Source organism: Balaenoptera physalus, assembly GCF_965194825.1.
Source record: "Balaenoptera physalus genome assembly, chromosome: 10".
Lineage (NCBI taxonomy): Eukaryota > Metazoa > Chordata > Mammalia > Artiodactyla > Balaenopteridae > Balaenoptera > Balaenoptera physalus.
Genome location: NC_138889.1, coordinates 77,933,410 through 77,951,083, shown reverse-complemented (window position 1 = coordinate 77,951,083; position 17,674 = coordinate 77,933,410). Strand labels below are relative to the sequence as shown.

The window sequence follows — 17,674 nt, the reverse complement described above, 5'->3', positions numbered from 1 at the left end:
AGCAAGCAGTCTAGCTCCAGAAGCCATGCCCTTCGTCACTCTGTCATCCAGCCTGCAGGTAGGCCACAGAGAATCGGATCTGGACGTGCGCCGGGTGGATTAGAAAGCAGCCAGACTGGAAAAGACAGGGGTGGTAACATCCACGATGAAGTTACTGTCATTTCCTCCAAATTCATTAGGCGAGCAAGCAAACTGAGAGAAGTGAAGAGGCTAGGCCCTACATCCCACAGTGTGTGTGGGAGTGGAGGTCTGAGGTCAAGAGTGTCAGATTCAAAAGCCCTTGTATTTACACTGTTGGAGGTTGCCTCTTGCTAATTCAATTTCAATAAAATTATTGCAAATTCCAAATTATCTGGGTCTAAAATAATGAGGTTTTAGTCTCTGTAAATTCAGCATTCAAGTATGATCCCACTAAGTGGCATGGATAAGCGTGTCAGAAAATTATCCACAAATTGCCGCGTTTCCCTATCCTCGAGAACGCATGGCTCTCCTCTGGCTGACGACTGTTGCGAGAGACTGCGGAGCCTGTTACTATTTAAAGCTGGTAAGCATCACCATGGTAAGCAGGTCACTATGAAACGCACATGTCTGCTCTCTTATGAATTGTTTTTAATATGAAACTGATCTTGAAATGCAACAAAAGTAAATGCTCTAGACTTGTTTTCTTTTCCCTTCTACTCTCTCTTATCTTAGTATAATTTGAGCTTTGATGAATGCTACTCATTTCTATTCAATATGTGACTTTATGGGGAAATTCCATCCTGAGACAGGAAATGCTATACTGTAGAAGGAATTAGATATTCTCAGCCCCCAGTATATGGATTCCAACCATCTGTCTGCTTAATAAACACTACAGTTTTGCATTCAACTGAAAGCCAGACCTGGGCTGCTCAATATAACAAAGAAAATGATGGAAAGCTCCATTTCTTACTTTCAGGGCACCATGCTGCCTCTCTAGAGATCTCCTCCATGTGCTTAGGGGTACAGATTAAAGAGTGTGCCATATTCTTATTAACTGAAACCTATCCTAAATGTTTTACAGCTACTGGAGTAGTCAGTAGTCACAGCTATCTGTTGAGCACTTGAAATGCCTAGATCGAGAGGTGTCAAACCTATTTCTTTTTACCTTTGTTAAAGCAACTTCCAGAAAACTTAAATTAACCTGTGTGCTTTACATTATATCTCAACTGGGCATTGCTATTCTAGAGTCTTTACGTCTTCTACTAATGTCAAACCATATGCCTGTGTATGTGCATGTGTGTGTTTTACTTTGTTCTGTTAAACATAAAGCAAGTCCGCTTTTGAGAAATTTATTACACCTTATTTTTCTTCTACTTAATGTAGGCTTTAGAGAGATACTATAAATGAATATACCAATATTCAATATCCTTATCTGTGCAAAACAGAGTTTGCCATTTAGATGCCAAAGATCATTTCCTTGCTTTAAATAGTCTAGGAGGCTGAATTCAAACCATTTTCCAAGCTCATCTGGTCACATCTCCAAAAATAGGCTGTGTTTTAGAAGAATATCTAGAATTCCTCCCTTATCTACATAGTCACTTAATACAAGCAAAATATCCATTTTATGAAATTTTAATATTCTACTTAAAAGAAAATCGATCTTAAATTAGTGCATTTTTCCTAACACAACTTAAAACTATAGTTAAACTATATTTGAATAAATACTTGAAATTTGGCCTTATCCCTGTCCAGTATCTGTTTCAGAATATCGCACATTACAAATAGTATTATCCCTAAATCAGTAAGGTGATACAAGAACACAGTGCAAGAGAACCAACACATGATGATTTCTCTGTTGTAAGTTTAAAAATGGAAAATTCACCGATTTTGGAAGAAGTGATCACAAAACATAGGAAGAGAGTTATAGTAACAAGCAGGAATCAGTTATTTAAGTAACAGAATTATGAGAGGTCCAGCGCTCAGGTGGAGAGTTACTTTACTATGCCACTGGCAGTTCTGCTGAAGAGATGTGTAACGATGCTGAGTTTTTTGCACTACTTTCAAGTGACCCATAAAGTTTCTCAATTTTTCTTAAAACTGGCAGGATCAGTAGCTTGGATAAAAAGTGAGCTATCTTTAATTTGACAGAAGCCAGAGAGAAGTGGTGATGACACGGTTGGAAAGAATGAGTGAATTCAACTGGAGACCTTTTTAAACCCTGGATACTCCATCTTTCTTACTGGAAAGCCTACTCTTCACAGTGCATCAGCCAGAACCCATTTTAGAATTGCATATGGAGGTTTGTTTTCTACAAATCATAATGCAGCCACTTTTATTCACTTAGAATCGTATTCACAACAGCAATATAGCAGAGACTGCTAGTGTTCACCCACAGCTGCGGCCTCCCTCTCCTTCCCAAGCACACAGACATTCTGCTCTATCATTAGGTGGGCCATGGACCTAATTCTGCTCAGTGCCATGTGAGCCAAAGAGGTATGCATCACATTCAGGCCTGGCCCATCGAAAGCTCCCACGCATGACCTAATTCTCCTTCCCTGTCTACTGATGGAGCGGTGAGGATTCTGGGAACCAAGAAGAGGTCACAGTGACAAGATGGAAGGTGAGTGGGTCCCTGAGTTACTGTGTGGGGCACAACCCTCTACACACACCACCAGCTCTTAGTGAGTGATAGGTAAGAACTTAGTGTTTTGGAACTACTGAAATTCTCAAGCTTGTCTGTGACAGAAGCTACCACTGTTTCCTAACCTTATACAAGCAGTTTCACACGTTAACCCTACTGCCTTCCAGTTTTCCCTAAAATTTAGAAGCTAAGGGTGAGAAGAAATTTGAAAATGTCATTATGTTTATTAGCAAATGAGGAAACTGGCTCATTATCACAGGACAAGGTGTAATCCAGATGCCCTGGAAAATAAACATCTATGTATAAATGAGAAGATTAGGCAAAAGCAATAGAAACAGATACCAAACTCAGTGTGGTTGAGTTGCAAGATGGCTGTATTTTAGGGACTAAAGCTTTGAGCAATTTTCAGCAGAGCTGAGTTACTCTGCCAGGAACGTATCTAACTTTATTCTAGAAAACAAACAGAGTGGCATGCATGAGGCTGAAATGAAGAAACATATCCTTGTGTTGGGAACAGGAAGAGGCAGAAATGTGAAAGCAGGCAAGTGTAAACCACAACACGTTCTACTGGTCAGTACTAGTTTAGCATCCCACCAAAATCCTGTTGAGGAAGGATCGCAGTTAGCACTACTGCCAAACTATGCTGACACTTGCACGTTCTTTGTAAATGTTTTTAGACTTATCCTTTACCTTAATAAATATCTGGATCAAGAGAAGCCTCTAAGGGGACTTCCCTGGCGGTCCAGTGGTTAAGAATCCATGCTTCCAATGCAGGAGGCACAGGTTCGATCCCTGGTTGGGGAACTAAGATCCCATAAGCCATGCGGTGTGGCCGAAAAAAAAAAAAAAGAAGCCTCCAAGGTAATATTAAGAAGTATCTGGGCCAGGCAGACCCAGCAACAGAAACCGTTCTAGGCTCTTGACTGCTTACTTAGCTTTCACAGTGTGATAGTCATTAAGAAGAACCATTAAGAAATGCCATTTGCAGCAACATGGATGGACCTACAGATTGGCATACTGAGTGAAGTAAGTCAGACAGAGAAAGACAAGTATCATATGATATCGCTTATATGTGGAATCTAAAAAAGGCTACAAATGAACTTATTTACAAAACAGAAACAGAGTCACAGATGTAGAAAACAAACTTACAGTTACCAGGGGTAAGGTGAGGGGGGAGGGTGAGGGATAAATTGGGAGACTGGGATTGACAAATACACACTACTATATGTACAATAGGTAACTAATAAGGACCTACCGTATAGCACAGGGAACTCTCCTCAATACTCTGTAATGGCCTACATGGGAAAAGAATCTAAAAAGAGTGGATATATGTATATGTACAGCTGATTCACTTTGCTGTACAGCAGAAACTAACACAACATTATAAATCAACTATACTCCAATAAAATTTTTTTTAATTTAATCAGGGACTTCCCTGGTAGCGCAGTGGTTAAAAATCTGCCTGCCAATGCAGGGGACACGGGTTCGAGCCCTGGTCCGGGAAGATCCCACATGCGGCAGACAACTAAGCCCGTGAGCCACAACTACAGAAGCCCGCGTGCCTAGAGCCTGTGCTCCGCAACAAGAAAAGCCACTGCAATGAGAAGCCCGCGCACCGCAACGAAGAGTAGCTCCCCACTCGCCACAAGTAGAGAAAGCCCGCGCACAGCAACAAGGACCCAACGCAGCCATAAATAAATAAATAAATAAATAAATAAATAAATAATAAATAAATAAATAAATAAATAAATTTAAAAAGAAAAAATTTAATCAGGAATTTAACATCGGATATAGATATTGGCTATTTCTCATAATTGCATGATTAATTCAGTAAGAAACTAGTATTATGAAATAATTGTCACCCTTTACAGACTAAAAAAATAAAGAACCAGATCGATTTATGCTAACCTTGCCTTAAAATATAACATCCAGCGGCGCGGTCCGCCGCGACCGGTCTCCTGCGGAGCCGACTGAGCGCGGCCCCTGAACCCAGCCCGCCTGTGAGCGCCTGGTGCGGGCGCGTGGATACCATGGAGCACTTTGATAAAGCGGCGCTGAGTGTGCTGCAGCCGTGCGACTTCAGAAATGAAAGTTCATTAGCCTCTACTCTGGAGACGCTCCTGTTCTTCACAGCTTTAATAATCACTGTACCTATTGGGTTGTATTTCACGACTAAATCTTATGTTTTTGAAGGCGCCTTTGGGATGTCCAGTAGAGACGGCTATTTTTATGCTGCTATTGCTGCAGTGGTCGCCCACGTGGTGCTGGCCCTCTTTGTTTATGTGGCCTGGAATAAAGGCTCACGGCAGTGGCATGAAGGCAAACAGGATTAAAGCGAACATCACCTTTTGATAGCATTAAATTGATTTTTTTTAAGTGGTAAATGCATCTGGGATATTGATGATTTTAATAAAGTTGAAAGAACATGTTAAAATCAATCTTATGGAGTCACGTTTGACTAGTGTAAATTCTGATCCTTCTAAAACAATGGTTTGTATCATCAGTTTTAATTGTGTGAGCCTCTCATTTGCAAATGAGAATTTGGAAAAGTTAAATTGGTTGCAAATAAATATGTGAAATTAGTTACACATTATTCTGGGAAGAATTTGATTACCCTACAACAAAAAAATATTTTATAGCATTTCGTCTTTTGGTTGGCTTTGAGTTTTACTCCTCTGGATATATTCAGATGTACATAGTGGAACAAATCTAAACTTTATTTTTCGCTGGAACACTTTCCCTAACTATCATGAAAATACAAGGTCATTGGATTTTGGGTTGTAAATGCCTACTGGAAATTGCTTAAATCCTGGACACTGGAATTAATCTGAATGTCACTGAGAAATTTTGCATAAAGTGTAATCCCTCGTCAATAGAAATCTTTCATTACATTATTTCCTCGGGAAACTAGGCTGAATCACACCCATTCATGTAAAAGGACTGGGTTTATTGAAGAATGCAGACAGCAAAGCAAAGAGCTGCCTGCCTGGGCACCCAGCCTACTCCCTCAAGGCCCCTTGCAGGCCAGCCTCCTGCTTTCAGACAAACTCTGTAATGATCTGCTTTGCTCTGTCATTCAACAACGAACTGATGCTTTAATTACAAGTTTGTGTAAACTCCCTTTAAATTTGTTTTTCCTACTTTTTAATAATGTATATGAAGGAATTTACATTTAAATGTGTTAATTTTTGCATACTTAGGGAGTGTAAACAATCCTGAAAATAGATTATTTTTATCATCCAGGAAGTATTCTTGGAATTTCTAGTCTAGTCTTTTAAATCAGTGCCATTATATCCCAGATACATAGATAATGTATCTAAGTTAGATAATCCTTGAGGTCCTTTCTGATAGAAAAAGACCCTCTGGTTTTACTTTAGTATCCTTGGTCTGTGTTCTTTCTAGCCACTTGGTACTACTTGTGTGCAATCTAAAAACACACCTGAAAAAAATGCATATTAAAACAGGAAGAAAATTTAAATTCCCTGTAATATTGCCACCTGGAGATAACCACTATTTTGGTTTACATCCTGTGTGCATTTCTTAATGCTAGTTTGATACACACTAAAAGTTTGGTTTAAGTTCAAATTCTGCCAATTTCACCTGGCGGCTATTTGCATTTTTTCAGATGAGTGATTATTGGCCGTTTTCTTAAAAAGCACATTCTACCTTTACTCTTTTAACTAGATATCTCATTGTACAAATTTCCCATCATTGACAATCCCTAATACAATGGCCCTTGCTGTGAGTGTTTGCCGTTACTGATTTTGTTTATTCACCCCTACTTTTGATGCTGTGGAACTGGACTAAAGGAGTAGAGAGGTAGTTAGGCATAAAAGCAAAGAAGGCATTTGTGTTTATTTAATTGTTGAGAAAAAAAAAAATTATTGGGCTTCCCTGGTGGCGCAGTGGTTGAGAATCTGCCTGCCAATGCAGGGGACACGGGTTCGAGCCCTGGTCTGGGAAGATCCCACATGCCGCGGAGCAACTAGGCCCGTGAGCCACAACTACTGAGCCTGCGCGTCTGGAGCCTGTGCTCCGCAACAAGAGAGGCCGCGACAGTGAGAGGCCCGCGCACCGCGATGAAGAGTGGCCCCTGCTTGCCACAACTAGAGAAAGCCCTCGCACAGAAACGAAGACCCAACACACCCAAAAAATAAATAAATAAATAAATTCATTTAAAAAAATAATAAAATATTATTATAGGACTATTTTTTATTCTTGCTTATAGTTAAATATTATCTACAGTTTAAATGTCTTAAGTAGTTATTCTAAATGTAAAATGTTTTCTTAAAAAGACTATAGTTTTGGTATAAAATTGTACATATTTAATATGAAATTGTAGAATACTCCAGATTGAGTCTAGTGTACTGTATGGTAGATTTCTAGATGGTCCCCTCTTTAGATGTCTTGTTGTACTTAGAATTTGTCCACCTAATTTCTTTTTCTATAATGCCAAGGTTTTTCTCGTACTTTTGGGATCTTATGCTATTTGTAAGATATTAATGTCCAGTGCTGGATTATTTTGTTTGATTTCAGACATTTGCTGAGTAGATAATATGGGTGTTTTTCTGCAAGTATTTAAACTGGGGATTCATGTAAAAGCAGATGTAATTTCCTCTTGGAAAAGGTACCCAGCATTTGAAAGTTAGAATCGGATGTTAAGGTTGATATTTGGGGCTACTATAATATAGACTTGTTTTCAAACAAGTTAATATTTTCTTAGGGTTTTAACTGTTAACTGACTAGTTTGCTGCTGTTGAAATAACATGGTATTTGACAAATAGATTTATTTTTCAAGATGTCTCAGTGATTTCCTCTTGTACATCCTTTCAGGATGTATAGAAAGGAAAGCTACAATTGAGCCCTTATATAAATGTTATAAGGTAGGAATATGTTCACTACTGTTTGAAAACTGATTGTAAAGATAACCTCAATTAGGGAGTGTAACTTGAAGTGTCAGTACGGGCTACTGATTTATCACATGACCTTCTTAACCTCACCTACCATTTTGCTCCCCAGAATATAATCTTTTTTCTCATTGTGCTTAAAAATGAAGTCTGCTGTAGAATGCATCTGATGTCATTAGCTCTTCAAGTGGATACCATTTTATATGTGACAGCAGAATTCAGTTTTGAATTGTTGAAGAAATTTAAACCTCCATAAAAAAGAAAAAAAAAACAACTTGTGTTTTATGGGAATCTAACAGAAATATACTGTAAGATTATTTTCATTATAAAGATCTCATCAGTTTTGCCCAAAAAGCAAAAAAAAAAAAAAAAGAAAAGACATCCAACCAGGTACTATAGTTTTTCAGTTCTATAAAAGGTAAATACCCTTTGCATATGTTCTGAACTGAGATGGGTATAGCTGGCACCATTCTATAAAAGTAGCAGTTGTTAAGCACTTTAAATATTTTGCAAATAATTGCTCCCCCAAACAGATCATAATCCAGCAGAGAGCCTAGAGATTGACTGTGACATCTTTCAATAACGTTGCCTAAAGAAAGTCTCCTGGTCCATTGAGAATTGTTAGTTAGGAAAGAAAGACAGTCTTATCTTGATTTTTCACCAGAAAGTCAATGTTCAGTAGCCTGTTTTAAAATAAAATTGACTGATATATATATGGCTCTGCTAATCTCATGCATCATTTCAGATGTGACAATTACAGATAACAAACATCTATGTGACTCACCAAAGTGCAACCTCAAAATGCACTCTAAAGAATCAGCAGTTGTCAGATTTCCACTCCCTCTGAGATACAAGCCGGTTTAACGTGTTTCCCTCAAGCCCCTAGGGATGCAGTTATGTCTACTGGGCTACAAACTTTAAAAGGTAAGCAGTGACTTTGGTAAGTGATGGAAAGTGCTTAAAGTGCATCCAAGAGACTCTTTTTTTGCCCAGGAAAAATGCACTTGTAGGAAAAGAATATGAAAAGACTACATCAAGGTCTGCCTTGTTAAGTCAAAATAACACAACCAATATATTGCACCTAGCACCACACAAGCTCCCTTCTCGTGACTGTCTTCTTCATGCACTATTGCTGGTTTCAAGACTGCAATACAGCTTGTGTCTGTCTGCCTTTCTTTACCAAGCTGATGAACATAATGTCTCTTGAAAGGTTAGACTAGACAATCCGTTTCATTTTCAAGTTTCAGTCACATTTTTCAAAGGAAGCATTATTGAAAGTTTAAGCATAAAAATAGTCTCTGGGCCTAGAGACTTCCTTCTCTTAGAATTAAATCAGTATTGTAAAGTGTCCTTCCTGCCCCCGCCCTTAAGGACTCTAACAGATACATTCAGATCTAAATTCAGTACCAGTGCTTGTTGGTAAGTATTTGCATGACAGTGAGTTTACAAATAAGGTTGAAGTTATTTTAGTTCTGCTCAACATGGCAGTACTGACACTCCAGTACCCCTGTAAACATTACTACCAATATACTTTTATTAACGATAATATTAGTGCATCCAAGATAGGTGAGCATTTCTGGGCGTTGAGGAGAGTCTTTATCATGTATCTTCTCCAGCCCTCAGGAAGGAATGGTAGTGAAATGATTGTTTTAAGTTTCTCTGTTTGTGTACCCAAGTAATAGCTTTTTCCTTTATAAAGAGGAGTGTCTATTTGGCAAGTCTGATGAGGATTGGATCACGCGTGCCCGAGACCGTGGCTCCAGCACAATACGAGCCACCTCTTCTCTCAGACCTTCTGAATTAGTTCAAGCTGTCTGATACTCCTTGTCCAACTCCCTCTATAAATGATCCAGTTACTAGTGGAAAACTCAACTATAAAAGGTATGCCTTGAAACAGACACATATTTGGGTACCTGAGTCACAAGGCTGAGGTTGAAGCCAACTCATGATCTGCCTTCCCCTTGCCCTTCATCACTGTTCCACCAATAATACTGTCTTCACTTTTATAGCATTTGATAGCTTAAAACACAGCGCTATATATTCCTTTAATAATTCTTTGCAATAACACTGCTGGATAAACACTGAAGGTAACATTAACCCAACTGTAATATGTAAAAATACAGAAGTGACAGTTCTCCAGTAAGGAAATCAGGTCTAAACCCCAATTCTCCAATCCCTTTGCCCAATCTTCACGTCTACTGCAATGCTTCCCCACATAACACTGATGAAACGCAGGATTCTCCTGATCTTATTAAGGTTAACACAATTGACCATGAGAATTACTTTAAGAAAATTATTTTCGCTAATTCATAACTTTCAAGGGAAGATGTATTTTCAGAGTCCATGGACACCAGGAACATTATTTGAACTCGTATTTTTCACAGTTGGGACTTTCAAATTCCACAAAGGTGAAGCTATCACCTATCACAGTGGCAAGAGGGCTTGACAAACACAAACTCACTGACCTGGTGCAATCAATATCATTTTATGAGGTAATGTCATTTTGAAAAATAATGCATTAAAATCAATTCCCTGTGTTGCTCCTCAGATTTACAGCATTAGCATGCAGGTATCAGCAGTGGCTTGATAACCCGTGGAACTAAACTATATTAATGTTTATACTTTTTTGTTTTGCTTTGGAAATATCTTCAAGTCTTCTTTTAAAAGTTGAGCACTAGTTTCTTTATTTGTCTCACAGAACTTTTTAAAAAACACACAAATATTACATATATAAATCCCCACTGTAGGAGATGCAAACAATATTGAATTTATAGCAATAAGTGGATGTTCTTGTTCATACACACACACACACACACATTGGTAATAAGGTGAACAGTATGCATGGTTCCCATCTCCCTGTATTTACATAAATATATGTAGAGAAATGCAAATCAGAACAACAATGAGGTATCACCTCACACCGGTCAGAATGGCCATCATCAAAAAACTCTACAAACAATAAATGCTGGAGAGGGTGTGGAGAAAAGGGAACCCTCTTGCCCTGTTGGTGGGAATGTAAATTGATACAGCCACTATGGAGAACAGTATGGAGGTTCCTTAACGAACTAAAAATAGAACTACCATACGACCCAGCAAACCCACTACTGGGCATATACCCTGAGAAAACCATAATTCAAAAAGAGTCATATACCACAATGTTCATTGCAGCTCTATTTACAATAGCCAGGACATGGAAGCAACCTACGTGTCCATCGACAGATGAATGGATAAAGAAGATGTGGCACATATATGCAATGGAATATTACTCAGCCATAAAAAGAAACGAAATTGAGTTATTTGTAGTGAGGTGGATGGACCTAGAGTCTGTCATACAGAGTGAAGTAAGTCAGAAAGAGAAAAACAAATACCATATGCTAACACATATATATGGAATCTAAAAAAAAAAAAAAAAGGTTCTGATGAACCTAGGGGCAGGACAGGAATAAAGACGCAGTCATAGAGCATGGACTTAAGGATATGGGGAGGTGGAAGGGTAAGCTGGGAGGAAGTGAGAGAGTAGCACTGACATATATACACTACCAAATGTAAAATAGCTAATGGGGAGCAGCTGCATAGCACAGGGAGATCAGCTCAGTGCCTTGTGTCCACCTAGGGGGGTGGGATAGGGAGGATGGGAGAGAGGTGCAAGAGGGAGGGGATATGGGGATATAGGTATACATATAGCTCATTCACTTTGTTATATAGCAGAAACTAACACAACAATGTAAAGCAATTATACTCCAGTAAAGATGCTAAAAAATAATAATAATAATAAACTAGCCAGGTGATTATACTATATGTATACCATATGTATTGTCTTGCAACTTGGTTTTATTTATTTTTCTTTCTTTTTTTCTCAAAAATATGTCTTTCAGTGTGGGTGTGTGTATGCGTGTGCAAGTGTCTGTACATACATACACTCAGAAGTTCAAAGCACTGTGTTGTATTCCATTAAATTATACTCCAAATAAATTAAATCATTCCATTACTGACAGGTACTTGGGCTGTTTCTGGTTTTTGGTAAGTACAAATAATGCGGCAAAAACATCCGTGTATGTGCATTTTTCGCCCCTCAGGAGCATATGCTTAGAACACATTTCAAGAGGTAAAATCAATGGACTCAAGAGAATCCCTCTATGACCCTTCAGATTTACTTTAAAAGTAGATTGATTTTGTCAAATTGCCATTAAAAAGTCTCACCAATTTAACTCTCAGTCATGCATGAGGCTGTTTACCCCAACTTCCCCAACACAGAATAAAATCAATCTTCTAAGATTCTCCTCTTAGAAGTCATTGTTCATTATTTTTCACCATCAGCATGTCATCTCTTCAGAAGAATACTGATAACGTGCTGTGTGTCCTTCGGTAAGTTACTTAACCTTTCTGTGTCTCAGCTTTGTGAACTCTAAAATGGGGATAATAATAATACCTAACTCAAAGGGTTATTTCCTGGGTTTTTTGTACACTTTGCCTCTTTTTCAATGTGACCGTGTCTCTTTCCTCTTTGGTTGATTCAGTTAGTTAACGATCATCGACAGTGTGCCAGATACCATTCTAGTTGCTGGGGACAGAGTAGGGAGGTGTAACCCAGTGGTCACTCTCACATAGCTTACATCCCCGTGGGGAGGCAGACAATACAGAAACAAACACATAAATGTATAATGTTATGATAGGCTGTGTTAGTAAAGAAAAAATAAAGGAGAGTATGGGGCGGAAAAGTACTAGGGGTCTATTTCAGAAACAGTGGTCAAAGAAAGTCTCTGATGATGGGGGCAGACTTGAGCAGAGACCTGAAGGAAATGAGCATGGAGGCTCAGGGGAGCCCAAGTGCAAAGCCCTGAGACAGGAATGTGGTTGGCCTGTGTGAGGAATAGCGAGGAATAGCGAGGAACAGCGCGCTGGTGCCGAGGGAGCATGGGGGAGAAAACAGAGATGCAGCTGAGAAGAGCCAGGGACCAGATTTTGAGTGTTCTCGTTAGCCAGAAGGAGGAATGGGAATTTTATTCTAAATGCAGACAGAAGCCAGGGCACTGGCCTCTGAACTGCTCCAAACACAGAGGGGCTGAAACTTTAAGCTTCCTACACTGAGCAGATACCTGGAGTGTGGCCATGAGCGGTGCCCACATGCCCTCTGAGCAGGGCTCTCAGCAATCAGCGCATCCATCACAAACACAAGCCAACAGGCAAAGCTGAAGAGGGCCATCAAGATACGGAACCATGCCCCTGAACCACACTCACACCTTCTTCCTTCAACCCAAAAGATAGACTCAGAGCACCTTCTTCTCTGATGCACAGTGCCCTTGCCAACTGACAATCCAGGGACAGGAATGCTGGCCATGCTCGGCCACCAGAATGGCACAACAGATCTGCCACAGGAGCACCAAGAGCTCGGGCAGGGCTGCAGCTCAGGGCTTTGCCCCTACACGGCCATCCTACCTCTACAGATGGTCCCGTTGCCCACGTAGCCCGGTTTGCAGGTGCAGCTGTGACCCTGGACGGTGTTGGTGCAGATGGCATTCTCATCACAGTTGTGCTGCCCGCTGCCACATTCGTCATGCTCTGTTTGCAGGGTGAGAAAGAGAGACACCTTTTCATAAGTTGGAATCACTGGGGTTGGAAAAGTTAGCTGGAATTCACCAAGTAAGAATGACAGCGACTACCGTGCATTGGGACCTTACTCTATACCTGGCAGTTTCCATGCCTGATGTGGTTGAAATCTCAAAACCTCAAAACCTCTAAAAGATGGATGCTATTATCCTCACTTGGCAGGTAAACAGACTGAGTGTCAGAGAAGTCAAGTGACTTATGCAAGTGACAATGATTGCTAAGTGCTTCTCTAAGGTCACTGCTTCTTCCATGTCTGCAAAGGTTTCTGCAGAGGTTCCAAGGCAGTGGTTCTCAAAAGGGGCGGGGGCAGGGTGTGTGCAGTGCTGCATCTCCTCCTCCTAGGAAACATTTGACAGTGTCTGAGGATATTTTGGGGCGTCATGCTTTGAGAAAAGAGACGCTACTGGAATCTAGTGGATGGAGGGCAGAGATGCTGGTAAGCATCTCACAATGCACAGGACAGCCCACGACAACGAAGAATTAACCAGTCTGATATGTCAACAGCCCCAAGCTTGGGAACTGGGTATGGAGGCTCCGATTGCCTGGGTCCAGCTCGTGAGGTAAACCACCTGTCACATCCTCTCAATGTTCTTCTCCAACAGAACAAAGAGGGTAAAACTAAAGAGGAAGGCCCAGCTAATACAGCCTGGCAGAGCATTAACCCACAAGTATTTTCACAAGGTTCAGAATTTAACCACTGGGCTGATGCCTAATGTGTAGTAATATGGTTGTATATATTCAAATAGCCATGGCATCCTTAATCCACAAGACATAGGGGGAAATACATCTAACACTACGAAATGGACTGAAAGATTCCAAGTTAGAAATCAAGATTTCACAGATAACTAGACTCTCCCCTCATCATCAGGACGTTTTAATACTCAAATGACTCCTCTGTAAATAAAAAATGTGAGAATGTTTATGCCCTTTATTCCCTTTAACATCTGCTAGTATAACTTCTTAGAAATCTTACGAAGAAAAATCAAGTAGGGTTATTTAAGTCATAACAGGTTATAAAACAAGAGTTGAAATCCCAGCTATAAATCTCAAAGAAATCAACACTAATTGAACAAAATTAAAAATTCAATATAGTTTGTTAAGCAAACTGTTAGATCAATGTACCAATAAACTGAAATATCAACTATCTTCATGAATTTTTTTAATAAATTTATTTATTTATTTTATTTTTGGCTGCGTTGGGTCTTTGTTGCTGCACGCGGGCTTTCTCTAGTTGCGGCAAGTGGGGGCTACTCTTCGTTGCAGTGCGCAGGCTTCTCACTGTGGTGGCTTCTCTTGTTGCGGAGCACGGGCTCTAGGCACGCAGGCTCAGTAGTTGTGGCACGCAGGCTTCAGTAGTTGTGGCTTGCGGGCTCTAGAGTGCAGGCTCAGTAGTTGTGGCACACGGGCTTAGTTGCTCTGCAGCATGTGGGATCTTCCCGGACCAGGGCTCGAACCCATGTCCCCTGCATTGGCAGGCGGATTCTTAACCACTGAGCCACCAGGGAAGTCCCTTCATTAATTTTTATTTTAAATTTCCTAACAGGGACCAGTAATGAGAAGGGTTAAATTCTACAAAGTAGAGCTGTTTCAGTCACCCACATGCAATAATGTCAAGTATACAAATGCACATGGCTCTTAATTTAACACCTTGGGTATTTCAAAGAAAATTTTTCTTTAGGCCTTAAGACCAACGCAAACTCTAAGACAGAAATGCGCACAGGTTAGCAAGCAGTGTGAAGGGAGAAGATTCATGAAGACACACTTCTAGTCTGTGCTCAATCATCTCCAGGATAGTCCAGAAATAGTATAACCCTATGAATGTCCAATCACATTTACAGACCTAGCAAGCAGCTAATATGTACAGGTGCAATACCAGATGATATTAGGGACACAAAGAAGTCTAAGAATATAGGCTTAGACCCCAAGAGTTTTCAATCTCCTTATTTAAATCCATTTAAGAAGTAATTATTAGAGGCTGTATTGGGAATACAAATGAGTAGATATGGTCTCTGCTCATATGAACATTTTAATAGAGGCCACCAGACAGCAATACGTAACCAACCGGAACACATGGGAGAAGTGATAAGAGTTATAAGTAGGTGACCTCATATTTTATCATATAAACAGAACATATTTTAGAGTGAAAGGGGGTTCTGCTAATAATTACACTGGAATAACAGGCATAACTCAGAATGACCTAGGCAAACTGGCATGTGTGCTCATGCTTGATAAGAGAAATAAAGATTAACTGGAATAAAAGTTCATTGGAGGGAAGAAATGACTTCTAATAGGGAGAAAAGTCTGCTTGAAAGACGTAGTTTTGAACTAGTCTTTTAAAAATGGTCATGGTTTTCTCAGCCAGAAATGCCCATGAAGGGTACTCCAGGCAAAAGAACAGTATGGAGAAAGGTATGGTTTTATGCAACATTCCAGAAGTCTGGTCCATCATTGCCCATCTGGTGTCCCCCACCTCACCGCCCCTGCCACCAGCTTTATAAAGCTATAACTGACAAATAAAATTGAAAGATATTTAAAATGTACAAAGTGATAATTTGATATACATATACATTCTGAAAGGATGCCCCCATCAGGTTAATTAACACATCTATCCTACCTTGTATTATCTCCCAATATTCTTGATGCAAAGCCCCTTCTCTAATGAGGTGGCCCCATCACTGTCTTGCAAGTGCATGAGCTGACTCCTACCTCTCTAGCTTGTCATGATGTTTCCCTGACTCAAAATAATCTCCCAGTATAGCTGAATATCTGTGCCCCGGCCGGGCTTCAAAGACTATTTCATATGCACACTTTTCGCCATGCAGGCTTCCACTCCTGCTCTCTGTAACACATGAACTTTAACCCTCTTGGAACTTTTAATAAATTTAATATTTTATCTCTTTGGAGGCAATCAAATCACAATATATGGTGATAAGGTTTGCGAATTTTATCTTGAATGCCTTATTAAGTAGTTAACTTTGAGGAGAGGAATTGTAGCCCATTTTCTACAACCCTGACTTCACTTTCTCTACTTCACATAGCAGTATTGAGCCTCAAGTGCCAAGCATTGGGATAAATATTGTACATATATGATGTCATTTAATTCTCCCAAGTCACATGAAATAGGTTTGCTCATTTTACAATGAACGAACTGAGACAAAAACACATTATTAAATTTAAATATTAAATTATTAAATAACCTAACATCACGAAACTAATAAGTGAAGGAGTTTGGACTTGTGACTCCAGACACTGAGAATGATCACATCACTGAGTACTTGGAAGTAACCTGGACATGGCTGAAGCTAAAGCAAGTCACACGGAAGTGATCCCCTAATGCCAAGAATAAAGGCTGTCTTTTTCTGTACTGGTCCCAAATACCCACTGAAGATCCAGCCTATCCCCAAACGACAAAGCTTCCAAAACTTTCACATCTTATTATCTTTAGTCACAACCGAGTTTTCAAAGTAACCAGTACCCTCAAAACTATGTTTGACAGAGATGGCCATAGAAGAAATGGTCTCCTTCTAAAAATCTCAAATCCCCTTCCAGCTGCTGGAGATGATGCGGGTGTGAGATAAGCTCTTGTGAGAGGTAGCAGGACACAGAGGCAAGAGACTCTAGAACCACACAGCCCGGGTTAGATGATCCTGGACGTGCCACTTACCAGCTATGTGCACTTGAGTGACTCAGACAATCTGTGTCTTCTTAGTTTCCACATGTAAAATGTGGATAATAATACAACCTATGGGGGGGGGGATGAATTGGGAGATTGGAATTGACATATATACACTATTGATACTATGTATAAAATAGATAGCTAATGAGAACCTACAGTATAGCACAGGGAACTCTACTCAGTGCTCTGTGCTGACCTAAATGGGAAGGAAATCCAGAGAAGAGGGGATATATGTATACATATAGCTGATTCACTTTGCTGTATAGTGGAAACTAACACAACATTGTAAAGCAACTATATGCCAATAAAAATTTTTTTTAAATGGTTAAAATGGTAATAATAATAATAATAATAATACAACCTATCTCCTGGGGTTTTTATGAGGACTCAATTAGCTAATATAGATACAATGCTTATTACAGCTAACTACAACTAGTAAGTGCTCCATAAGTGTAAGCTATTTTATTATCATTGTTCTTATTACTACTACTAGTATTACTCCTACTCTTCCCACTACTACTACAATTATTTGTGAGCAGACTCAATTGTTGAATGGTGGTTAAAACTGGTTAAGAAAACTTTCTTTTTCCTTTACAGGCTGGTAGTTCAGGCAGAAAGGCTGTGAACAGATAGGCCTTTGAAGACACAAATTAGAATACCTCTTTGAAGGTTCAAAGAAATATTTGCTTCGATTCAATTATGGTCCCTGGGAAACAAGACTATAGATTGGGAAGGTGAAGGATTTATGTTTAGGATCGCTGATATATAACCAGAGTTTGATTATGGTAAATTTGGAGTATCAAACCTCTCAGGACAAAGAAATACCAATTTTGGCAGCAAGCTCTCTACTAATGATAATTATTGTTATGCTGGCTAATATTT

The 17,674-nt window shown here is 39.7% G+C and overlaps 1 protein-coding gene and 1 pseudogene across 4 annotated transcripts in view; one reads left to right on the top strand and one right to left on the bottom strand.

The window, feature by feature from the left end:
• The window catches only part of NELL1 (neural EGFL like 1), an 856,536-nt gene that overhangs the window by 327,922 nt on the left and 510,940 nt on the right, over positions 1 to 17,674 (bottom strand). For all 3 annotated transcript variants that reach the window (XM_082476605.1, XM_082476604.1, XM_082476603.1), the window contains exon 14: positions 12,946 to 13,068. In XM_082476605.1, the coding sequence (XP_082332731.1) occupies positions 12,946 to 13,068 (123 nt within the window). The remainder of the gene's footprint in view (positions 1 to 12,945; positions 13,069 to 17,674) is intronic.
• On the top strand, positions 4,338 to 5,216 carry LOC309667785 (vacuolar ATPase assembly integral membrane protein VMA21 pseudogene; annotated as a pseudogene). The gene has a single exon. The product of its transcript is annotated as a vacuolar ATPase assembly integral membrane protein VMA21 pseudogene (transcript).